This window comes from Ursus americanus, chromosome 28 (assembly GCF_024610735.1).
Source record: "Ursus americanus isolate L20-20 chromosome 28, mUrsAme1.1.p, whole genome shotgun sequence".
Classification (NCBI taxonomy): domain Eukaryota; kingdom Metazoa; phylum Chordata; class Mammalia; order Carnivora; family Ursidae; genus Ursus; species Ursus americanus.
This window is the reverse complement of record NC_142154.1, coordinates 32083503-32105327: the sequence shown is the minus strand read 5'-3', so window position 1 is coordinate 32105327 and position 21825 is coordinate 32083503. Positions and strand designations below refer to the sequence as shown.

Genomic DNA, 21825 nt, shown 5'->3' with positions numbered 1-21825 from the left:
GACTGGGGAGGGAAATCGATGCGATGAAACGCAAATGCTTGGCATAAAGGGGTGTCGTGTTAATGAGGCCCCCGAGCACAGTGGTTAAGCATCCAGGCCAAGGGTCTGACTGCTGGCATCGAAATCAGCCTTTGGCACTTAGTAGGTGTGTGTGGCCTTCGATAAACAGCTTAGCCTCTCTGTGCCTCAATTTCCTCACCTGCAGAGTGGGTATAATAAACGTGTCTGGTAGGATAGTTGTGGAATTTCAATGCAATTATACCCGTAAGCATTGAGATCAGTGGTAAACCATCCAGTTCCTTTCCAATGTCATTTGTAGCCCATCTCCCTCTCTTGTCTGCCTCTACTCTTAACTGCTGCCAGAGGAAGGCCGAACATGGCGAGAGGCATGCTGGCAAACCTTTTTCATCTCCGGAGCCCGGTAGGGGGAGATGTCACTTTAGTGCTAAGATTTTGGCTCCCGTTTGCTAAGGTCAGTATAATTTTATCAGTTTCCAGGTTGCCCCCCAAATATCTCTAGGGTTGTACTAACTGAAGAAGAAAAGAAGTAAGGTTTTTGGGTTTCGGTGGTGGTTTTTCCTGTTTTCCTTGTTTTGTTACTTGGTAGGGTCAAGTGGTGTTGAGTTCATGGAGGTGATCCCAGGTACACGGCGGCTGTGACGGGGTCCACCACCCCTACCCCCGACCCGCAGTTGAGGATGGGTGGTGTGGGGGGTGGGAGGGGTTCACCTAGGCCGATCCAGAAGCCCAGAGGGGAGCCCCAGTTCCATGCTGTAAATCTGGTGTCAGATTTCAAGGAGCGTTATTTTCTACGTGAGGAGATGAGATGATGCAGTGTTTAAAATCTAACACAATACTGGGGAGACGGCATTTTCTACCCCCTGTGTGTTCTGGTGTGAACTGTTGGGTTGTTTCTACTGCAAGGTGAATCGGAAAGTCTTGGTAGGAATGTGGCTTCCCCCGCCGCTTGGAGCGGAGGGTGTGATTTGTTTGCCAAAGGCCCTGGTAGCCTTCAATCTGTCAAAACGTTGCAAGCTGGGAGCAGTTTGCCAAAGCAAACTATCAAAGTGAAATAACACACGAGTTGCACACACACAGACACACACATGCTCTCCCATTCCCCAAACGTTAATTTTGAGTCGGGTCAGGAGGAACAAGGATTTGGGCTAGATTGTTGGTGTTTTGAAGCGGTTGTGGGCACAGCTACGGACTACCAATTACATAGGTATGTGTGAGCAGGGTGGGGTATCCTAAAACAGACTCTGCTGAGCAGGGGTGGGAAACTTCCAGCCCTTGGCAGAGGTTCATCTGGCCCCTGGGGTTATATATTACTCTGGCTGCTGTTATTGCAGCCCAAAGAATAATTTCCCCTCTGGGGGAATTTATTCTATTCCATTCAGAGCAGAGCCCATTTAATAACGAAGAGTTTATTCCAGAATGAATTTTATTGGGTACCCCTATGCATTTTAGTTCCACTAGGACCCAGCTCAGTGAAGAAAAGAAGCATTTGAACATCGAAATGTAATTTGTGTTGCGTTTTCGCAACAAGAAGCAACAACAAAATTTTGTTGACATACCTCATGTCCATCCTAGGAGCATAAATTTGGGGGGCATCACATGGAAATTCAAAAGCACAACTGATTTTCATAATTCCCTCATAAAGTAACTTTTAACAGCTCCCAAAGTGACTCTGGGCATTTTTGAATCTGTTAATTCGCACTATTCCCATTTATCTTGAAATTTCGTAAGTCGTCAGGATGATGTGACATCATGCATTCGTTCAGTAAATTAAGCTTTTACTATATAGCAGACACTCGCTAGATGCTGGGGAGTAAAGTAGGGACAGAACCAACTCCTTCATCTCATGGAGCTTGCATTCTAGTGGGTGGAGGGAGAAGTTTAAATGAATAAAGCCTCAGCCAGTGAGATAGTAAGTGCTGTGGAAAAAAAGAAATAGGTTCTTTTGTGCAGGCCGGGGAGGCTTTATGGAGAACGGACAGCTTTGGGCAGACACCGGAAAAGAGGGGTAGAAGTATCTGGGAGTAGAGTTCACCAGGCCACTTGGAATGCCCTTCTTCGGAGACAGGAACACCCAGAATCTTCCCTCCTCTAATCTTGCACTCCCTGTCCTGCCCCAAGTCCCCTGGAAAGTTATGGAAGTACAGCCTGGGATGAGTGGTTATGCGAAAGTGCTCCTGATTGCATTACAAATATGTGGCTTAGGCGTCGGCCAAGAACTTGGAGGGGCTGAGGTGTAACACGTTTAGGGAGCTGCTGTTTGTTTTTTTAACAAAACCACGCCAATCTGGTTTTTTTTTTAAAGATGAGTAAACAGTGCCAGAATGCGTTGCCGTGATTCAGAGTTGTAGGCACAGGTTCATGAGAGGCTGTCTTTCACCTTGAGTCATTTGAGGGAGGCAGGGCAGGTCATATCGTTCCCATTTTACAGATGGGGAAACTGAGGGAAGCTGAGATGATTTGTTTGTGCAAGCTCATGTAACTAAAGAGCCTAGACTCCCCAACTGTGATGTGCGTGCTCCTTGGTTTGCAGGACAAACCGGATCCTGTAAGGATTCAACTAGAAAATACCTGTTCTCTCCCCACCAGCGTGTTCACACCCACTCCTTAGATGCCCCCGCCTCATGGCTGGAGGACATCTTGGGCAGTTTTCTGGTTTCTTGTAGGTTCATTTGTTTTCAAGTATCAGAAAGTCCAAAGAAAGAGTGCCTGGGTGGCTCAGTCCGACTCTTAGGCGTCCGACTCTTGATTTTGGCTCAGGTCATGATCTCGGGGTGGTGAGATCGAGCCCCGCATCAGGCCCCGAGCTCAGGGGGGAGTCTATTTAAGATTCTCTCTCTCCCTCTACCCCTCCCCCTGCTCGCTCACTCTCTCTCTCAAATAAATAAATCTTTAAAAAGAAAAGGCCAAAAAAGCTGTATGTGTATTAAGGGAGAGCTTGATTGGTTGAATGCCTGTCCTTTTAGAAGCTTTAGTTGTAGTTTTCTTTCAGTAGTTTTTGGTATTCGTCTAAGACACGAGTCCCTTCACCATCAGATCCATGTACCTGTGCACTGGACGGTGCAGAAATAGAGCATTTCCATCATCATAGAACATTCTTCTGCATGGCACTGACCTAGATCCTCAGCAAATTACAAACCAACTCTGATTCTCTTCATGACTGATTTCATATTATATGTTTCTGATTAGATCCCCTGTTTGGAAGGATTTTATATAGAGATATGCCACATTAAAAAGAAAGTCTAGTTAGGGAAAAAAAAAGTCTCATCAGATATAAAAATTTTAGGCTCTCATCCCATTGAAAGTGTCTCTCCTCGCCCAGAGTCTCTCCTCCCCCAGACAGGGAGGGCGGGGCCTCAGACACCTGCCGCAGGAGGAGGGTATGGGCTGGTTTCTTCACAAGCCCAGGTCTCCGCCCAGCCCCTCCCTCGGCCACTGGTGGCTGGAGCAGGGGAGGGCAGGGGAGAGGAGAGGTAACTAGGCAGAGGGTTTCCATGCGCTTGGTGACCCTGGTGATCCGGTGTTGCTGACCTTGGGTCAGCAGATGTCCGAGTTCTATATTCTCCTCTCCTGGGGCACTTTGGGAGACCCTCCCAAAGAACCTCCCCCTCACTTGGGGTCTCCTGCTGCACATCTCTTTATGACCCTTCCCCAAGTCCCGTACTCCATGGGTACCCACCACACATCACCTAACCCCAGCAAGCAGCCTTGATGAGGTTCTTTCTAGAACACCTAAACCCAGCGTTCCACGCACGGTGCCTGCATGCAGTTGACAGGAAAAAGCCAGCATCTTCTGTCCCTGCAAGTTCCAGAAATGTAGGCTGTTCTCCCTCCAGCCCTCTCTCCACTCTGCCCTCCCAGGCACTCCAGCTAGGATTTGTCCTTTAGATACTTTCCAGGGGAGAATCTGGTGCCAGTCCTTATCCCTGACATGGGGGCTCAGGTACAGCTCTCTACGTGGTAGTCCTTGCTGGTCTGGGGAGGGAACGCTGACTTTTCTTCTCCTACAGGAGAGGAGGGGGCTGTGCTCAGCATCCCTGCATCTCTCTACAGAGAAGTCCACACGGAGTAAACTTCTCTCATCCTCCGCCCGCTCCTTGTACAGGCTGGAGGTGGTGAGGGGTGACAGTATGGGATGAGGGTGGGGCAGAGGGGGCCCCTCCTTTCCTGGACCTCAGTAGATGGTGCAGCCCTTCCTGTTTGCAGTGGGTGTGTATGTACTACCCTTGGGCAGCCCCAAGTCCTAGACAACCATGGAGACAGGGCATCTGACGCTCATTACATGTTCCCTTCCCCTGCTTCCCTCCCCATTTCCGTCTCTGACCAGTCTGTTCACATCCATTCTGGGTGGTCTGCCAGGGCCTGGCTAATTTTCATACAAAGAGGGGCTTAGGGTGGCATTTAGGATACTTGGACATGGTGGGAGCCTTTTCTAACTCCACACGCCCTGACCCCCATGTTCAGACAGGTTTCCTCATGTTCACCTCCACACAGTGAGTTCTGCTTGGACTGGAGCAGGGTTTCACGTCTCACAATTGTGTCGGAAGCCTCAAAAAAGGGTGAGAACCACCCGGGTCACTTAACTGTCATCAGGGTTAAACCCTAAAAAAGGACCCAAAAGACAACTAAGTAGGACAAGTGACCTCTTTGCAGGGATGCTTCAAACAATGGCGTTGGCGATTTCAAGTCCGGGGACTTCGGGTTTTAGTTAATTGACAATGTTTGTCTCTCCTCTGACTAACCAGCTCTGTGGGTGTTTCCACCTGTGTCATCCTCAGCGGTCCTTACAGAAGGTGAGGACATTGAGGGTCAGAGACGTTAGCTTGCCCAAGTTCACCCAGATGGGAATGGTGGAGTTGGGATTCTAGCCTCAATGTGTTTGAATCAAAAGCGTCTTCCCTCCCAGCACACCCTGCCGTGTCAGGGCCAGCTGGCTCCTGTTCCACACCTTCCCTTTATTTGATGACAAGTTCTAATCAGGGCTGGTGACAGTAGGGCTTAGCACAGCTAATCCCGCCCATGGAGAACATCTGTGACACTAGAGGGCCAAGAATGGGCAGAGGGAAGGTTCCAGGGGAAGCATGGGGTGTAGGAGAGGAGTTTCCCTGGCCAGGCTCAGAGCCCCACACGTAGCCTGACCTGGCCAGCTCCACTAAGACCAAGCACACACTAGCACTTTCTCTGCGTCCGTCCTCCCCAAACGTCCGAGCCAGCTTCTGTTGTTGGCGCCATCTTACGCGGGAGGAGACTGAGGCTTCTGAGGTTACATGTCCTGACCTATGAACCCTGCTGGTGAGTTGGAAAAGGTTTGATCCCAGATCTGCCCCCTGCCTTGGCCCAGCCCACAGCCCTGTGCTGCCTCCCCTCCCTTGAGGCTGAGCCTTGGCACCTTGGCTGGGTCACATCCCCGGATAGGGGTGGGTTTGGGCTGTCCTCTCCTGGTGAGGAGGGGGAGCCCCTGCCTTGGCTGGATGCTGCTGCCAGCGACATACTCATAGCCCTGCCTGTTGCTGTTTTTCCTTCTCAGCGTCCTGGGTTCCCTCCTGCTGCTTGGACTCCAGCTCGTCTGCCCACAGCCCTCCACTGAACACAGAAAGGTAAGCCATGGCCATTCAGAGGCTTTGCTTCTCTGCACAAGGGGCTGGGGGCACACCACACATCGCCCTGAGTTTGGTTCTCTTTGGAGGGGAGTCGCCGCTAATCTTGAGAGGAAGCACCATTTACAGAATGGTCACCAGTCCTCCTGTCCCTCCTAAGCCCTTGGAGCTTAAAAATGAAGCTGGTGCCCACAGTCAGTGGCCAACCTGAGAGCATCGCTGGTGTTGCTGGCTGTGTCCTTGAGAATGGGACCACGAGGGAGAGGCCGGTGAGAAGACGACCCACCCGGGAGTGGTGGAGCCCCAGCATGGAGCTTTGACCCCCTCTAGGGGCACCGTCAGGGGCCGCGGGTACTGATGGTTACAGAGAGAGCTCTAGCAAAGCCGTGGCTGTGGCTGGTAGCTATATGCAAGAGGAGCCCCGATGGGGAGCCCTGAACATGGGGAGCCCTGAATGTAGCCCCTGGCAACCAGCAGCCAGGCAGGGAGGGAGCAGAGAAATAAGGACCTGGCCCTCTCTTTCCTTCCCTCCTCCATTTCCAGCTGGGGACTCCCTTGAGCTGAGCCCAACCAAAGGAAGACAAAAATCCGTTGGTGCGGTCCTCAGAGGCCAGCCTCCGAGGCAACAGGGCTGGATGGGAAAGGGTGGACAGAACATCCAGGGGGGACATACGGACAGCATCAAACATGCTCACCTTCAGGCTCTCTGGGTTTTGTAGCAGGTGAGCTCGTCACTGCTGCCGAAACCAGACAAACCAGAACAGGTGCACAATAGACGATGCCTTAGAAGCACATGCATGAGGCGACTCTGAGAAGGTCCCTAAGACCACTTTCTGCTACCTAGGAACTCCTCCTGTCTACATGTCAGGAAACGCAGACACTTCTGGGAGGAATGGTAGGTCAGGCGTTTGTATCTGAGCGTGACCGAGTTGGTTGGACGCTTTCCCGAGCGAGGGATTTCATAGGGGAAGTCCAGGAGAGAAGGGAGCGGACAAGAGTATGCACAAGGGTTTGCCTGGATGTGACCCTTCTTGCAAGAGCCTTAATACTCTTGTCTGAACCGTCGAACTTCTTTCAGGTCTGTGGCTTACATTCTGGCTTTGTTTTTCCGGGCCAGATATGAACCTGTATTGTATTGTGTGCCCCACTAGGATGTCAGCTCCATGAGACTGCTGTCTTCCCAGCTCCTGGAATATACAGCCTGGCATGTTGTAGATGCTCGATAAAATACTTGTTGAGTGACCAGCTGAATGAATGAATGAATGAATGAATGAATGAATAGAAAACCTGGCCAAGGTCTAAGCATCATTTTGTTAGCGTCACTGGAAATTTATATCCCTCTCACTTCACTGCATTATTTGCATTCGTAATTTCAAGAAGTCAGAGAGGACCACTCCTGTAGACTGAATGTTTGTGCCCCCCACCCCCGAATTCACGTGTTGAAACCTAATGTCCAATATGATGGTATCTGCAGGTGGGGCCTTTGGCAGGTGCTTACGTCAGGGGAGGGGAGCCCTGATGAATGGGGTTGGTGCCCTTATTAGAGTCAGGAGAGAGCTTGCTGCCTGCCCTGGGAGGATACAGTGAGAAGTCTGCCGCCCAGAAGCAGGCACCGTGATCTTGGATTTCTAGCCTCCGGAGCTGTGAGGAATAGGTTTCTCTTGTTTATAAGCCACCCCGTCTCTGGTACTTTCTTTTAGCAGCTGATTCTGACAAAAACAGGCACTGAGAAGTGGGGTGCTGCTCTAGCGAACGCGTGACATGGCGGAACTGGCTTTGGAACTGGGTGCGGGCAGGGACCAGGAGAATAGGGAGGTGCGTGCTAGGAGCAGCCTACGTTGCCATGAGTGGACTTTTCAAGGTGTTTCCGGTGCAAGCTCAGAAAGGGAAGAGGAGGGCTATAGAGAAAGCCTCAGCTGCTCAGAGAACAGGGACCCTGAACAGAAAGGTGGTGGGCTGCAGATGGCGAAGGATGGGGTCTCAGACAGAAATGAGAACATGTTTTTGGAAACTGGAAGACAGGCCATGTTTGTTATAAAGTGGCAAAAAACAACTTGGCTGAATTGTGTTCGTGTTCTCGTGTTTGTGGAAGGTAGCACTCGCAAGCATTGAAATGAGGTATTTAGCTGAGGCGATTTCGAAGCAAAATGTGGAAGGAGTGGCCTGGTTTCTCTCGCCTGCTTGTGGTAAAATGTGAGAAAGGGGAAATGACTTAAAGATGGAATTGTTAATTGGAAAGAAAGCAGAGCACAGAACTTAAAGATTTGGAAAATTCTCAGCTTATCCATATTGAAGAGAATGAGAAAGACTTCAGGAGAGAACACTAAGGGTGTGGCCAAGAGACCTTTTGATAATGAGACTAGTCAGCCATCTCACAGAAGCCGGGAACTGTTTTCCAGGACAATGGGAGAATGCAAAGAAGGGGTTGCTTGTGCTTGACCCTCCACGGACCTCCTCACTGGGTGGTCTCCACTGCCAGCCCTCCGTCCTCGGCTGCCCCACGTGCTTTTCCAGCAACCGGGTCAGGCGCGGGCTGCATCCAGCGAGCCTCAGGGGCATGGCTGCCTCCATCTTGGTTTCAAAGGACCAGGCCTCCCAGCAGAGCTGTGATCCCAGGCCCTAACCCTGGAGAGCCACAGAGGGGACAGGGCTGCCCAAAGCTGTGGGGGCAAGGCAACCAGGAGCCTTGTAGCCTCAACCTTACTCAGCAAAGCTGTAGGCAGGAGCACTGTCCCACTGAGTCTGGAGACCCAGAGCATCAAGGCAAAGAGAATATTATTCTTGAGCCTTAAGGTCTAAGGGAATTTGCCCCCTTGGGTTTTGGACTTGCTTGGGACTTGTCACTCCTTTCTTCTTTCCTCTTTCTCCCATCTGGAATGGGAATGCATGTCCTGTGCCTGTTTCACCCCTGTATTCAGAAGCACGTGACAGGTTTGACTAAGCAAGTTCACAGTTGGAGAGCAGATTGCCTCAGGACGAGTTGTGCGAATTTAGGTGATATTTAGATGGGACTTCAGACCTAAACTCTCAAGTTGATGCTGGAACCAGTTAAGAATTTGGGAGCTATTCAGATGGAATGAATATATTTTGCATACAAGAAGGACATGCATTTTGGGGGACGAAGGTGGAATGTGCTAGACTGAACACATCCCCCCAGATTTTTATGTTGAAACTTAATCCCCAGTGTGATGGCATTTGGAGGTGGGACATTTGGGAGGTGATTTGGTCCTGAGGGGATTATTACCCTCCCCAAGAGATCCCTGGCCTCCTCTGCTAGGTGAAGGTACAGCGAGAAGCCTGCTGCCTATCAACCAGGAAATGGGCTCTCCCAGACACCAAATCTGCCAGCCCCTTAATCTCAGACACCCCAGTCTCCAGAACTGTGAAAATAAATGTATGATTTTCATAAGCCCCCTACCCCTGTCTATGGTATTTTTGTTATAGCAACTGTCATGGACTAAGACAACTGTCTTTTCATTACTAAGTTATATTATTACTGTTTAAAAGTATCAGGGTTGTTAATCCTAATAGTTGAGTTTTTGAGTCAATTATTGAATGAATTGCTGAATGAATTGTTGAATAGTTGAATCAATTTGTCAGTGTTTTGTTCTTGTTGCTCAAACAGACCATCATAGCTGAAAATATTTATAAATGATCAATTTACTTTGCTATTTCTCTAAATTTTTCAAGTTAGCCTGATGATATATATATCCTGAACGAAAGGTTCACAAATGGGTGTTGCCTTCATCTTTCTTAAGTATTTGTTCTGAGAAATGAAAGGAAAAAGGCTTGTAAGTTACTTTGGAATGTTGAATTTTATTTTGTTTATTTACTTTTAAAGATTTTATTTATTTATTTGAGAGAGAGAGAGAGCACGAGTGGAGGGAGGGGCAGAGAGAGAGGGAGAAGCAGACTTCCCACTGAGCAGGGAGTCCGATGCGGGGCTCCATCCCAGGACCCTGTGATCATGACCCCACAACCCTGAGCTGAAGGCAGACGCTTAACTGACTGAGCCACCCAGGCACCCCTAAATGTTGAATTTTAAAATTGAGCAAAAAGTCTCCCATCTTGGCATATGGTACCTCCTCAAAATATTTTAAGAACTTTGCAGTAGAAAGATAGATGAATTTTTTTTCAAAATCATTTACAGATTAATTTACTTGGAGAACTTACATTTTAGGACAGTTCTCAAATATAATTATATGCATTTTGGCTGCCAGAGTCATTGTCATTCACCCTAGAGAAGAAAGGATTCGATACTTTCTTGGGCGTTGAATTTCTTCTTGCTGTTTCATTAGAGCTTTGTGGAGCTCTGGCTGTCATCCTGGCTGCTTAGATCCTAAAAATCCTGGCTGAGCTACTGACAGTGGTTGCGTCCATTTATTTCTGCAACATGAGAAATAGGTACTTACTAAAACAGGGGTCAGAAATGCTTTTTCTGGGGCGCCTGGGTGGCACAGCGGTTAAGCGTCTGCCTTCGGCTCAGGGCGTGATCCCGGCGTTATGGGATCGAGCCCCACATCGGGCTCTTCGGCTGGGAGCCTGCTTCTTCCTCTCCCACTTCCCCTGCTTGTGTTCCCTCTCTCGCTGGCTGTCTCTCTCTCTGTCAACTAAATAAATAAAATATTAAAAAAAAAAAAAGAAATGTTTTTTCTATAAAGGACAAGTTTTAGGCTTTCTGGGCTACAAAGTTTCTGTTATAACTACTCAACTGTGCTTTTGTAGCACAAAGGCAGCCATAGACAGTAGGTAAATGAATGTGCGTGACTGTATTTCAATAAAACTTTATTTACAAGAGCAGGAGTTTAGCTGCACTTGGCCCATGCCCACGGTTGGCAGACCACCACTCTGAAGTCTGATAGAGAGGAGTTACCTGCACGTATATGTGTTTTGGAATTTGAAGTTGGAAGTTGTCTCCTCCCGGAACTTGAAGGAACACAAAAGATTGGAGAAAAAAGTCTATTTTTTCATTAAAACATAAGAATTATGACTGCTATCAAATTGCTTTCATTGCTTGGATAAATCATAATTGAATTCCTGCTGACCCATTGTGTTAAGACAAAATCCACTCCCGATCTGTAGCAGAGAGCGGCAGAAAGAATTAGAAAACCATTTATGGTAAATTCTTAAGGGACAGCATTACTAATTTGTGCATATTGCAGTTTAGTATGTATATGAAAACTACCCACTAAAAGACATATCTTTTTCTTTTTCATTACAATAGCATGTCCAACTTTAGCATATGGAAGCATTTCTGCAGTGTATGTTATTCAGAGGAAAAGACATAATTTGTAAATGCTGTCAAGTAAACTATGCTTTTCTAAATGCAGCTCGGGTGACTGGATACATCTCTGTCCCATAATGGTGCAGGAAAAGAGGACTCTGGCGCAGAGTGTCAGTAGCTCTTTTCAGATATTTCTATCCAGATGTCTTCCTCTTGCTCCTGCAACAAGGACAGTATCACAAAAGATTGCTCAACCTCTGTTCTTGGTAATTTTTAATGACACTTGGCAAATCATTATATTTTTAAAACTTTCTGCGGCTTCTTTTGCAGATAAGGTAAGACCAAGAGCAGGAAAAAAAAAAACTTGATCAAGACTTTAATAAAAACCATACGTTATTAATAAGGGAAACTATGGAGATTGTAGGAAGCTTTTAAGTTAATGAAACTGTTCGACTGTGTCTGCCCAACAGACATTGACCGTGCAAGTTGCTTTTATAAGTCATAATGTGTATAGTCAACATAATCTGTTTAGGAAAGAGCTGTGAAACGTCGTATTTTATTCCTACAAATGCAAAAACATACGTATACTTTCATCGCAACTGCTCAATGTGGTTTTTTTTAAGTTTACTTTTCAAATTAAAAGTATGCACATGTATTATAAAGAACTTAGAAAACAATGAAAAACTAGAAGAAGGAAATAAAAACTCACTCCTTGGGCCCCCAGCCAGAGAAAAGTGCTCTTCAACCTGTTATTTATAGAAACTCTCAAACAAAAAGAACAGAGACACTACAGAATGAAGTAAGGGTGAAGTAAAATATTTGTTTTGCTAACTGATTAGCAAGTCATGATGTGAACAGCAGGGGCCCTTGTAATGGGTTTAGAGCCTACTATTAGTGTAGTAGGATGTGCAGCCAATGACTTCACATTGCCCGTTGACAGTGTCATACAGTTGGGTATTGAACGGAAGGCCGATAGAAAGGCAAAAGAAATTTTTAGGCTACATAAAATTTCTCATATCGTTGATGCCGTATTCAAAAAGGAAGGAAACAACAGTAATGCTTTTAGAAGAAAATATATGAAACTATCTTCATGATTTGTGGTGGGTAAGAATTTCTTTAACAAGACCCCCAAAGAACTGGGCTACGTTGAAATTGATGACTTTTGTTTATCAAATACATCATAAAAAAAGAGTGAAAAGATAAGCCATAAACAGGCGAGGATACTCTCAGTAATATATTTGGCGAAAGATTCATGTTCAGAATACATATTAAAAAAAACCCTACTGACCATTAAGAAAATTAAGCAATCCAATTTTATCGTGGACCAAAGACTTGAAAACACACTTCACGTAAGAGGATATTCTTATGGCCAATAAGCATGTGAAAAGGTGCTCAATCAAAATCATTAGTCCTTAGGGAAATACAAATTAAAATGAGATACCACCAGAATAGCTTCAAATGAAAAACACCAACAGTACTAAGTACTGGTGAGGATGTGGAACAACTGGAATTTCTGTACAAGGCTGGTGGGAGTTTAACATAGCAGACCCCTTTGGAAACTGTTTGGCAACATCTCTTAAAGCTAAACATATACCTATTCAGTGACCTGGCTATTCTACTCCTGAGTATTTGCCCAAAGGAAATGAGTGCATGTATCCACAAAGATATGCATAAAAATGTTCAAAGCAGTTTCATTTACAATTACTCAAAATTGGCAATAATGCAAAAGTCTATCAATAACAGAATGGGTAAATAATTATAGTGTCTCCATTCAAGATAACACTAAACAAAATTAAAAAATAAACCTCTGATTCCAGCCAAGATGGACCAACAGGTATTGGATTTACCCTCCCATCAGGGACACGAGCAAAATGGCCAGGATAGAGCAACAGGGACTGGATTTCCCCTTCCCTCTTCCCTGAAACATCCCAAACAAAACATGACCAGACAACATATATGAAGCACTGTTTTGCAGAACTATGGATATTGGTCAGCATAAGACCATGATATCTCAGAGATGGGAAACAAATGGGTTGAACCCTAAAATTTCCCCAGGTAACTGCATTGAGAGAAGGCACCTTGGAGTGAAGTGGACATGGGAACCCAGGCAGAACCTGTTGGACTCCTTGATTTGAGGAGCTTGAGAGTCCAGTGAGACCATGGTGGCAAGAATCTGCAGGACAGAGTACCAGAGAGTGGAGTGACACTGAGAGAAGACACGGAGACTGCAGGAGTCCTCCTCAGGGATGCAGCACAGGACCGAAGAGCACATGCATGGGACGCAACCGCCTGAGACTGGGAAAGAACCGTCCAAAACAATTGAAGGGAACAGTGTCCAGCACTCGTGCAGTACCAGAAACAGTGACTCTTCCTAACAGGCGGACTTGTAAAACTCACAGTCCAGGGGACATTGGAGAGAATATTCAGGAAACTCTTGCCCTGGTCCTCGGGGAATAATTGACCCTAGAGTGTGTATTGCTCTGGGCCTAACTAACAAACCATAAATGTACTACTGGAAAGGATCAAACTGTTGCTGAATGATGTAACTATTCTAGCACAAAGCTCATGAATATAGGAATATAAAAATATCTAGCACCCAAAAAAGGTACAATTCAAGATGTCTGACACTTGGTCAAAGATTACTGAGCATACACAGGAGCACAAAAATAGCACTGTTCTTTATAAAGAGGAGAACAACCAATTGAAGCCAACTCAGAACTGACACAGGTTTTAGAATTTGGAAAAAAGGATATTGAAAGTTATTAAGGCAATATTTCACAGATTCAAAAAGTTAAATAGAACCATGGATGATATAAAAACCCCTTATCAAACTTCACAGGTTGAAAATGACAAAGTCTGAAATGAAAAATGCACTGGATAGGATTAATGGCAGATTTGACAGTGTAGAAGAAAGATAAATGAACTTGAAGATGTAATACTAGAAACTTTCTGAAACAAAACACAGAATGAGACAAATTTTTTTAAAAAATGAATAGAGCATTCATGAGCTCTGGGACAACTTCAAGTGGGCTTATATCTGTACAATTAGAATACCAAAAGGAGAGGTGGGGAGGGGGTGACAGAAAAGATACTTTTTTAAAAATTAGAAGATGTTCCAAATTTCATGAAAACTATGAACTCAGGAATATCAATGAATTCCAAGCACTAGCAACATGAAGAAAATAGCACCAAGTCACACCATAATCAAGTTGTTCAAAGCTAGTAATAAAGAGAAAAAAAAATTTTTTTTTTAAGATTTTATTTATTTATTTGACAGAGACAGACAGCCAGTGAGAGAGAGAACACAGCAGGGGGAGAGGGAGAGGAAGAAGCAGGCTCCCATCAGAGAAGCCTGATGTGGGGCTTGATCCCAGAACGCTGGGATCACGCCCTGAGCTGAAGGCAGACGCTTAATGACTGCACCACCCAGGCGCTCCAAAGAGAAAAAATTCAAAAGCCCCTGGGAAAAAAGAGACACGTTACACACACAGAAACAAAGATCAGGATACAGCAGATTCCTTGGCTTCTGTCACTCGTGTGAGGGAAACAACATCTTTAAAGCACTGAAGGAACAAAACTGTCAACCTAGAATTCTCCACTCAGAAAAAATATCTTTCAAAAATAAATGTGAAATAAAGATATTTTTTCAGACATACAAATGCTGTACTAACACTTGCATCTCTAGAATTGTTGTAGGAAGTTCTTTAGGGAGAATGAAAATGTATCAGATGGAAATATGGATCTCCGCAAAGGAAATGAGTGCACCAGAAATGATAACTACATGGGTAAATGTATAAAGTTTTAAAGATTTATTTATTTATTTTGGGGAGAAACAATGCACGCACGCAAGCCAAGGGGGAGTAAGTGGGGGGGGGCAGAGAAAGAGGGAGAGAGACAGACTTCCCATTGAGCGTGACCCTGAGATCATGATCTGAGGCAAAATCAAGAGTTGGGTGCTTAACTGACTGAGCCATCCAGCCGCCCCAAGAGGGACTCATCCAGGATTTGAATAAATATATAAGGTTTAAAAAATGACTCAAATCTCCTTTAAAGATTGACTCTTTAAATAAAAAAAATAATAACCTGTTGGGGAGTATACGTATAAGTAAAATGTTAATGCCAGAAGAGGATAAATGGAAATACAGTATTGTTAAGTTTCTTATAATATATGTAAAGTGGCATCCTATTACTTGAAGGAGAACTGATGAGTTAAAGATGTCTGCTATCAACCCTAAAACAACCATTAAAGTAACAAAACAAAGAACTTTAGCTCACCAGTCAAAAAAAGGGAAACAAGAGAATTTATTATTATTATTATTATTACTCTCAAATAATTCAAGAGAAGACAGAAAAAGGAAAAGGGGTCAAATAATAGATGGGACAACTAGAAAACAAATAGCAAGCTGGTAGACTTAAAAGTGATTATATTAATATTCACAAAAACAACTCAACTCAAAGGCAGAGATTGGCAGATTGGATAAAACACGAGACACATGACTGTGTACTGTCCACAAGAAACACACTTAAACATAAAGACACACATAGGTTAAAAGGACGGAAAAAGATAGACCATATTAACAGTAGTCAAAAGAAAGCTGGAGGGACCTTGTTATCATCAGATAAAGTAGATTTTGGAGCAAAAGATATTACCAAGGATAAAGAGGGTCATTTTATAACAAAAGGAGTCAATTTATCAAAAGGACATAATAATCCTAAACATTTATGCACCTCATAATAGAGCTTCAAATTACTGAAGCAAAGCTGATGTAACTGCAAGAAGAAACAGACAAACCTGTGAGTGTAGTCAGAGATGTCAGCACTCCCTTTCTAATATTGATAGCGTGCATGGGCAGAGAAGTCAGTAAGAATGCAGAAGACTTGGGTGACTATCAACCAGCTTGACCTAGTGACATTTGTAGAACATCCCTCAAAGAAAATCAGATATGCATTCTTTCCGGGTGCATGATGAACACTTATCAAGATAGGTCATATTTTGGGCCCTAAGACAAATCTCAATATAACAAGATTCAAGTCTCAGACAGTTTGCTCTCTGATCACAATGGGATCCAATTAGAAATCCATAACAGAAAGATATCTGGAAAATTCCCCCAAATTTGGAAATAACACACTTCTAAGTATGATCCATGGGTCAAAGAAGAAATGAAAGGGAAATTAGAAAGTACTTTAACTAGAATGAAACTGAAAACACGAAATATCAGAAATTGTAGAATGCTGCTAACACAGCATGTAGGGGGAAATATATGTAACTAAATACCTATAAAGATAAAAAGACCTCAAATCAATGACCTCAGCTTCATAACAACTAGAAAAAGAGGAGCAATTAAACTCAAACTAAGAAGAAAGGAACCAATAAAGATCAAAGCAGAAATCTATAAAATAGAAACAGAAAAACGATAGAGAAAACCATTTAACCCAAAAGCTGGTTCACTGCGAAGACCAATAAAATGGATAAATCTTGAACCAGGGTGATTGGGGGGGGGGGGGAGAAGAGGAATGAAGACACAAAGTACCATTATCAGGAGACAGAATGGTGACGTCACCACAGAGTCTGTAGCTAGTAACAGGAGAATAGGGAAATGTTATGAATACATTTATTCCTATGAATTCAACAACTTAGATGAAAAAGACAAATTATTTGAAAGCTACAAACTACCAACGTTCCCTCAAGAAGAAATAGGTCAACAGTTTAGTTCTACACGGAATAAATAAATGGAATTTGTAATTAAAAGTCTCCCTCCAAAGAAAATGCCAGGTCCTGATGTCTTCACTGGTAAATTCTCACAAACATTTAGGGAAGACATAATGCTAATTTTATACAATCTCTTCCAGAAAATTGAAGAGGAAGAAAACTTCCCAACTCATTGTGAGACCAGTATTACAGACCAAAGCCAAGTAAAGATACTACGAGAAAACTATAGGTGGTTATCCATCAGGAACATAGATACAAAAACTCTGAATACAATTTTAGCAAATTTAGTTCAACCTTACAGGAAATGGTAATGGTCACGGATAAGTGGGCTTTATTACAGAACTATAAGGTGAGTTTAACATTTAAAATGAATCAATGCATTTCGTCATGTTATCAAACAAACAAAAAAACCCAAACACCATACGATTATCTCACTACGTGCAGAAAAGGTTTGACAAAATCTGACTTCCATTCCTGATAAAACTTTCAGCAAAGTCGAAATAAAAAGAAACTTGCTTTATTTATTTATTTATTTTTTAAATTTTATTTATTTATTTGACAGAGATAGAGACAGCCAGCGAGAGAAGGAACATAGGCAGGGGGAGTGGGAGAGGAAGAAGCAGGCTCATAGCGGAAGAGCCTGATGTAGGGCTCGATCCCACAACGCCGGGATCACGCCCTGAGCCGAAGGCAGACGCTTAACCGCTGTGCCACCCAGGCGCCCCAAGAAATTTGCTTTAATCTGATAAAAGACATACACTAAAAACCTAGAGCTAAGCCTACTTAATGGTGAGGGACTGAATGCTGTCCTTGAAAGACCAGGAAAAAGACAAGGATGTCTTCTCTCCCCACTTCTATTCTACATTTTACTGGAAGTTCTAACCGGTGAAATCAGGCAATGAAAAGAAATATAATGCATCCAGATTGGAAAGGAGAAGTAAAACTGTCTTTACTTGCAGACAGCAAAATTGTATACAATCTGATAAAATCTGTAAAAAGGCTACTGGAATGAGAGAGTTTAGCTAAGTTATTGGATATAAGATCAATATGCAAAGAATCAATCATATTTCTACCTACTGCCAATGAACCATAGAAAAATTAAATTGATAAGAGCGTGAAAAATATGAAATATGTAGGGCTAAATCTAATAAAGAGACGAAAGACCTGTATACTTACAATGTTGAGAGAAATGACTTAAAAAAGTAGAGAAGCATACCATGTTTATGAGTTGAGAAAATCAACATTGTTAAAATAACCATTCTCCTCAAATTGATCTCTAGATTTAACACAATTCCAATAAAAGTCCCAACAGACTTTTTGCACAAGTTGACAAACTGATTTAAAAACCCGTATGCAAATGCAGAGGATCTAGAATAGCCAAAACAAATTTCAAAAAGGAGAACAAAACTGCAAGAGTTATACTACCTAATATTTATACCATTATAAAGCTACAGTAATCAAGATAGTGTGTTACTGGTGTAAGGATAGATAAATAGAGAGTAGAACAGAATAGAGTACAGAAATAGACACACAAAGAGATGGACAACTTTTTTTGGACAAAGATGCAAAGGTCATTCAGTAGAGAAAGGATAATCTTCAACAAATCGTGTTGAATCAATTGGATATTGGTAAACGAAAGAATGAACTTTGATCCATACCCTCCTTGTACAATATATAGAAATTAACTCAAAATTGATTACAGATCTAAATGTAAGACCTGAATCTTTAAATCTTCTAGAAGAAAACAAAGGAGAAAAACTAACCAAAGATTTTTGTTTCTAGATACAGCTCCAAACTCAAAATCCATAAAAGAAAAAGTTGACCAATTGGACTTGATCAAAACTAACTTCTACTTTCTAGGACACTCTTAACAGAATGAAAAGACAAGTCACAGACGGAGAGAAAATATTTACAAATCAATATAATTGATAAAGGACTTGTATCCAGGATATATACGGAACTCCCAGTAGTCGGAGTAAGGAAAAAACAACCCGATACAAAAGCAAGCAAAAGATTTGAAATGACGCTTCACCAAAGAAGGTAAATTGTTGGCAAGTGAGCTCATGAAAACATGCTCCACATCTTTAGTCATTAGGGAAATACAAATTGACAAAATGAAACCACAATGAGATATGACTACACACGCAGTAGAGTGGCTAAAATTAAAGTAGACCGATCATCCCAAGTCCCGATGGGGATGTGGAGGACCTGGTTTCCTCGTACACTGCTGGTGGGAATTAAAAATGGTAGATTACTTTGGAACACAGTTTGGCAGTTTCTTAAATAGTTACGTGCATATCTATCAGAGGATCCAATATTGACCCAAGAGGAAAGGAAATTTGTGTCCATACATAGATTTGTCCATGAATGTTCATAGCAGCCTTATTTGCCATAGACTGGAATGAACCCAAATGTCCATCAACAGGTGAATAAATCAACAAACCTTAGTTTACCCCTACTAAGAAATAGTGCCGCACGATGAAGAGGTAGGCGCTATTGGTACAAGCTGCAACGTGGATGGATCTCAGTGTAAGTATGGTAAGTGAAAGAATCCATACAAAAAAGCAGACATACTGTATTAGTCCATTTATATAAACTTCTAGAAGATGTAAACAAATGAGTAATGACAGAAAGCACACCAGCGTTTGGGGGGATAAGGGAAGGGGAGGAAGGGAGGATGGCCAAAGGGTACAAAGAAACTTGTGGGGTGATGGATATGCGCATTATCTTGAGGATGGTGATGGTTTCATGGTGCATGTGTGAGTAATCTCATCAAGCTGTACACTTCAAGTGTGTACGATTTATTGTGTGTCCGTTACACCTCCACAAAGCTGTTAGAAATAAACGGACATAAGCAACAACTGAATGATTTCACGTGAATTCCTTCACTGAACTCACTGTACAAGTTTTTCTTATCGAGCGTACGAAGCCAACCACAAAATCACCTATGGGATGACTCCATTTATATTTATTCAAGAACAGGCAAAGCTAATTTGTGCTGAAAAGAAAATCGGAGTAATGGATAGCAACAGAGGGGGGTCAGATTGACCAGTGAGGGGCACAAGGAAACCTCCCAGGATGTTGGAAATACTCTACTTCTTGACCCAGGTGGTGGTGATTTAGCCCTTAAAAGTATACAAAGTCATTTATTTGCAGTAGTCGTACTTTCTGCACTTTATATACGTCATACCTCAATAAAAGGAGGAAAAAAAGGAAGAAGCCATGACACAGTGCATCGAACTGCATGTGTGGAAGTGGTGATGGGAGGCTTTGGAGCAGCGTGGGACTGTCCTCTGAGAGCAACCGGGAAACAAAGATGCTCTTCAAAGAACAGCATAGGGCACATTCGTGAGTGTCCAGCACAGAACACTTCCAGAACTGGGAGCCGACTCTAAAGCAGGCACTGTGTTGTTCCCAGCTGGTATTTGTCAGGCCGTCTGTTTCTAATGGCATAAATATAACTGCGGGCTTCTGAAAAATTGGGAGTATTTTTACTTATGAGCAATGAAGAAATTAAAGTAAAAAGACCTTATTAAGGACTGGGAAGAATGTCAGTGTTCACTAATTTATGCTGGGCCAGATCTCTTGGATTCAAATCCCAGGGCAGAAAAATCGCATTTGCTTCTGTTACAAATGGAGCTGCAAGCTTCAGACTTGGTATTTGGAAAGCCCTTTGCAACAGAGCAGAAAGAACACATCGTCGGGGTTTGGTTTGGGCGCGATGGGGCAGTCCTGGCCTCTTAGCCTCTTCCTTGTTTAGGGCCAGGATGCCCCTTCAGATCTCTGATGTTTTTCTGAGTATGTTTATTACCCGTGGGTAGGTGGCATGAAGTGGAACATAGAGTAAACAAGTCTGCCTGGAACCTGGCTTTGATGTTGGCCGGTGCTTACTGACTTCCTTGACGGTGGACAGAGTCAGCCTGCGTGGCCTTCGACGACCTCTTTGCCTTCTCTGTCCTTGGAGGACTGAACTCGAATTGGTTTTTCATCCTCCCTGTCTTGGTGCTGGCCATGTCACCGGCCCATGCCTGGTGCCCGGAAGTCTAGAAGGAAGTCCTAGCCATCCTCTTCCCCGGCCTGGTGGCTCTGCCCTCAACTGTTTTGTGAAACTTTGCCTGCTTCAGATCCCTCCATCTCTAGATTTGAAAGGAGTCGTTAGCTTGAGGGAAAATGCTGAATCAAGAAATGAAACATGAAAGACCTAGAAAAACTTGGGTCACACACTATTTGCAGAAGTTTGTGACGATGCCGAGGGACCATCAGAGGAAGCAGTTGCTGGGGATAATATAAGCTGGGGAAACTGAGGCAACCACCCCACATGTTTAGTGGTAAAATGATACCCACTGAGTTTTGAGTGTTCCTTCTCCATGACGCCCCCTGCCCTAATTTCTTTAAATAACTCTTTTGGTGTTTACCCCTAAGTTCAGGGGCAAAAAAACCCCTTCGTTTTCTATATTGTGAATATTTCTTGTGTTCTAAGTATTTTTCCTGCTTCACAGAAACACACACAGCCCAAGTTTATAAATTCTTTCCTTTGGAAATTTCTAATTGCATTTGTACTAATATTTAAAAATGTTTGTTATTATTGTCTGAACAAACTCTAATACCCATATCTCAAATGTGATCTTACTATAAACAAGCAGTTATACAGAATAGATTTGTGTGTGTGTGTGTGTGTGTGTGTGTGTGTGAGTGTGTGAGTGTGTGTGTTTTTGACCCTAACAAAGTGGCTTTGGGACTATAAAAGGTCCTAAGAAAAATGAGTATTTTATGTACTTTGATTCTTTTTTTCTTGAAATTTCCATTCCCTCCTACACTTATACACACAAAACCCAAACCATAAAAAGGTGTTTTTAAAATAACTTCTAAATTCCCCACTATGTTATGTTTCCAGGCCAGATTACAGTTAAAACAAAGCTTTGACAGACAGAATAACTTATCACTCAGGCCACAAATCTTGGTCTTTGGAAAAGAAAACGACTCAGCGTACAGATCTTCCTTGACTTACAATGGGGTTACGTTCCGGTAAGCCCATCCTAAGTCAAAAGTGCATTTGATACACCGAACCTACCGAAAGTCATAGCTAAGCCCACCTTAAAGTGCCTCGAACACTTATGTTTGGACAAAACGATCTCACACAAAGCCCATTTTATAAGGAAGTGTTGGATATCTCACGTAATTTATTGAATACTATACTGAAAGTGAAAAGCGGGATGGTTGTCTGGGTACAGAATGGTGGTAAGCTGTTTATCCTCGTGATCTTGAGGCTGATTGGG

At 43.5% G+C, this 21825-nt stretch overlaps 1 protein-coding gene across 1 annotated transcript in view; it reads left to right on the top strand.

Moving 5' to 3' along the window:
- Positions 1 to 21825, top strand: part of THSD4 (thrombospondin type 1 domain containing 4) — a 546279-nt gene that overhangs the window by 28433 nt on the left and 496021 nt on the right. Inside the window, exon 3 of the mRNA XM_087856815.1 lies at positions 5546 to 5615. Within this exon, the coding sequence (XP_087712941.1) occupies positions 5546 to 5615 (70 nt within the window). The remainder of the gene's footprint in view (positions 1 to 5545; positions 5616 to 21825) is intronic.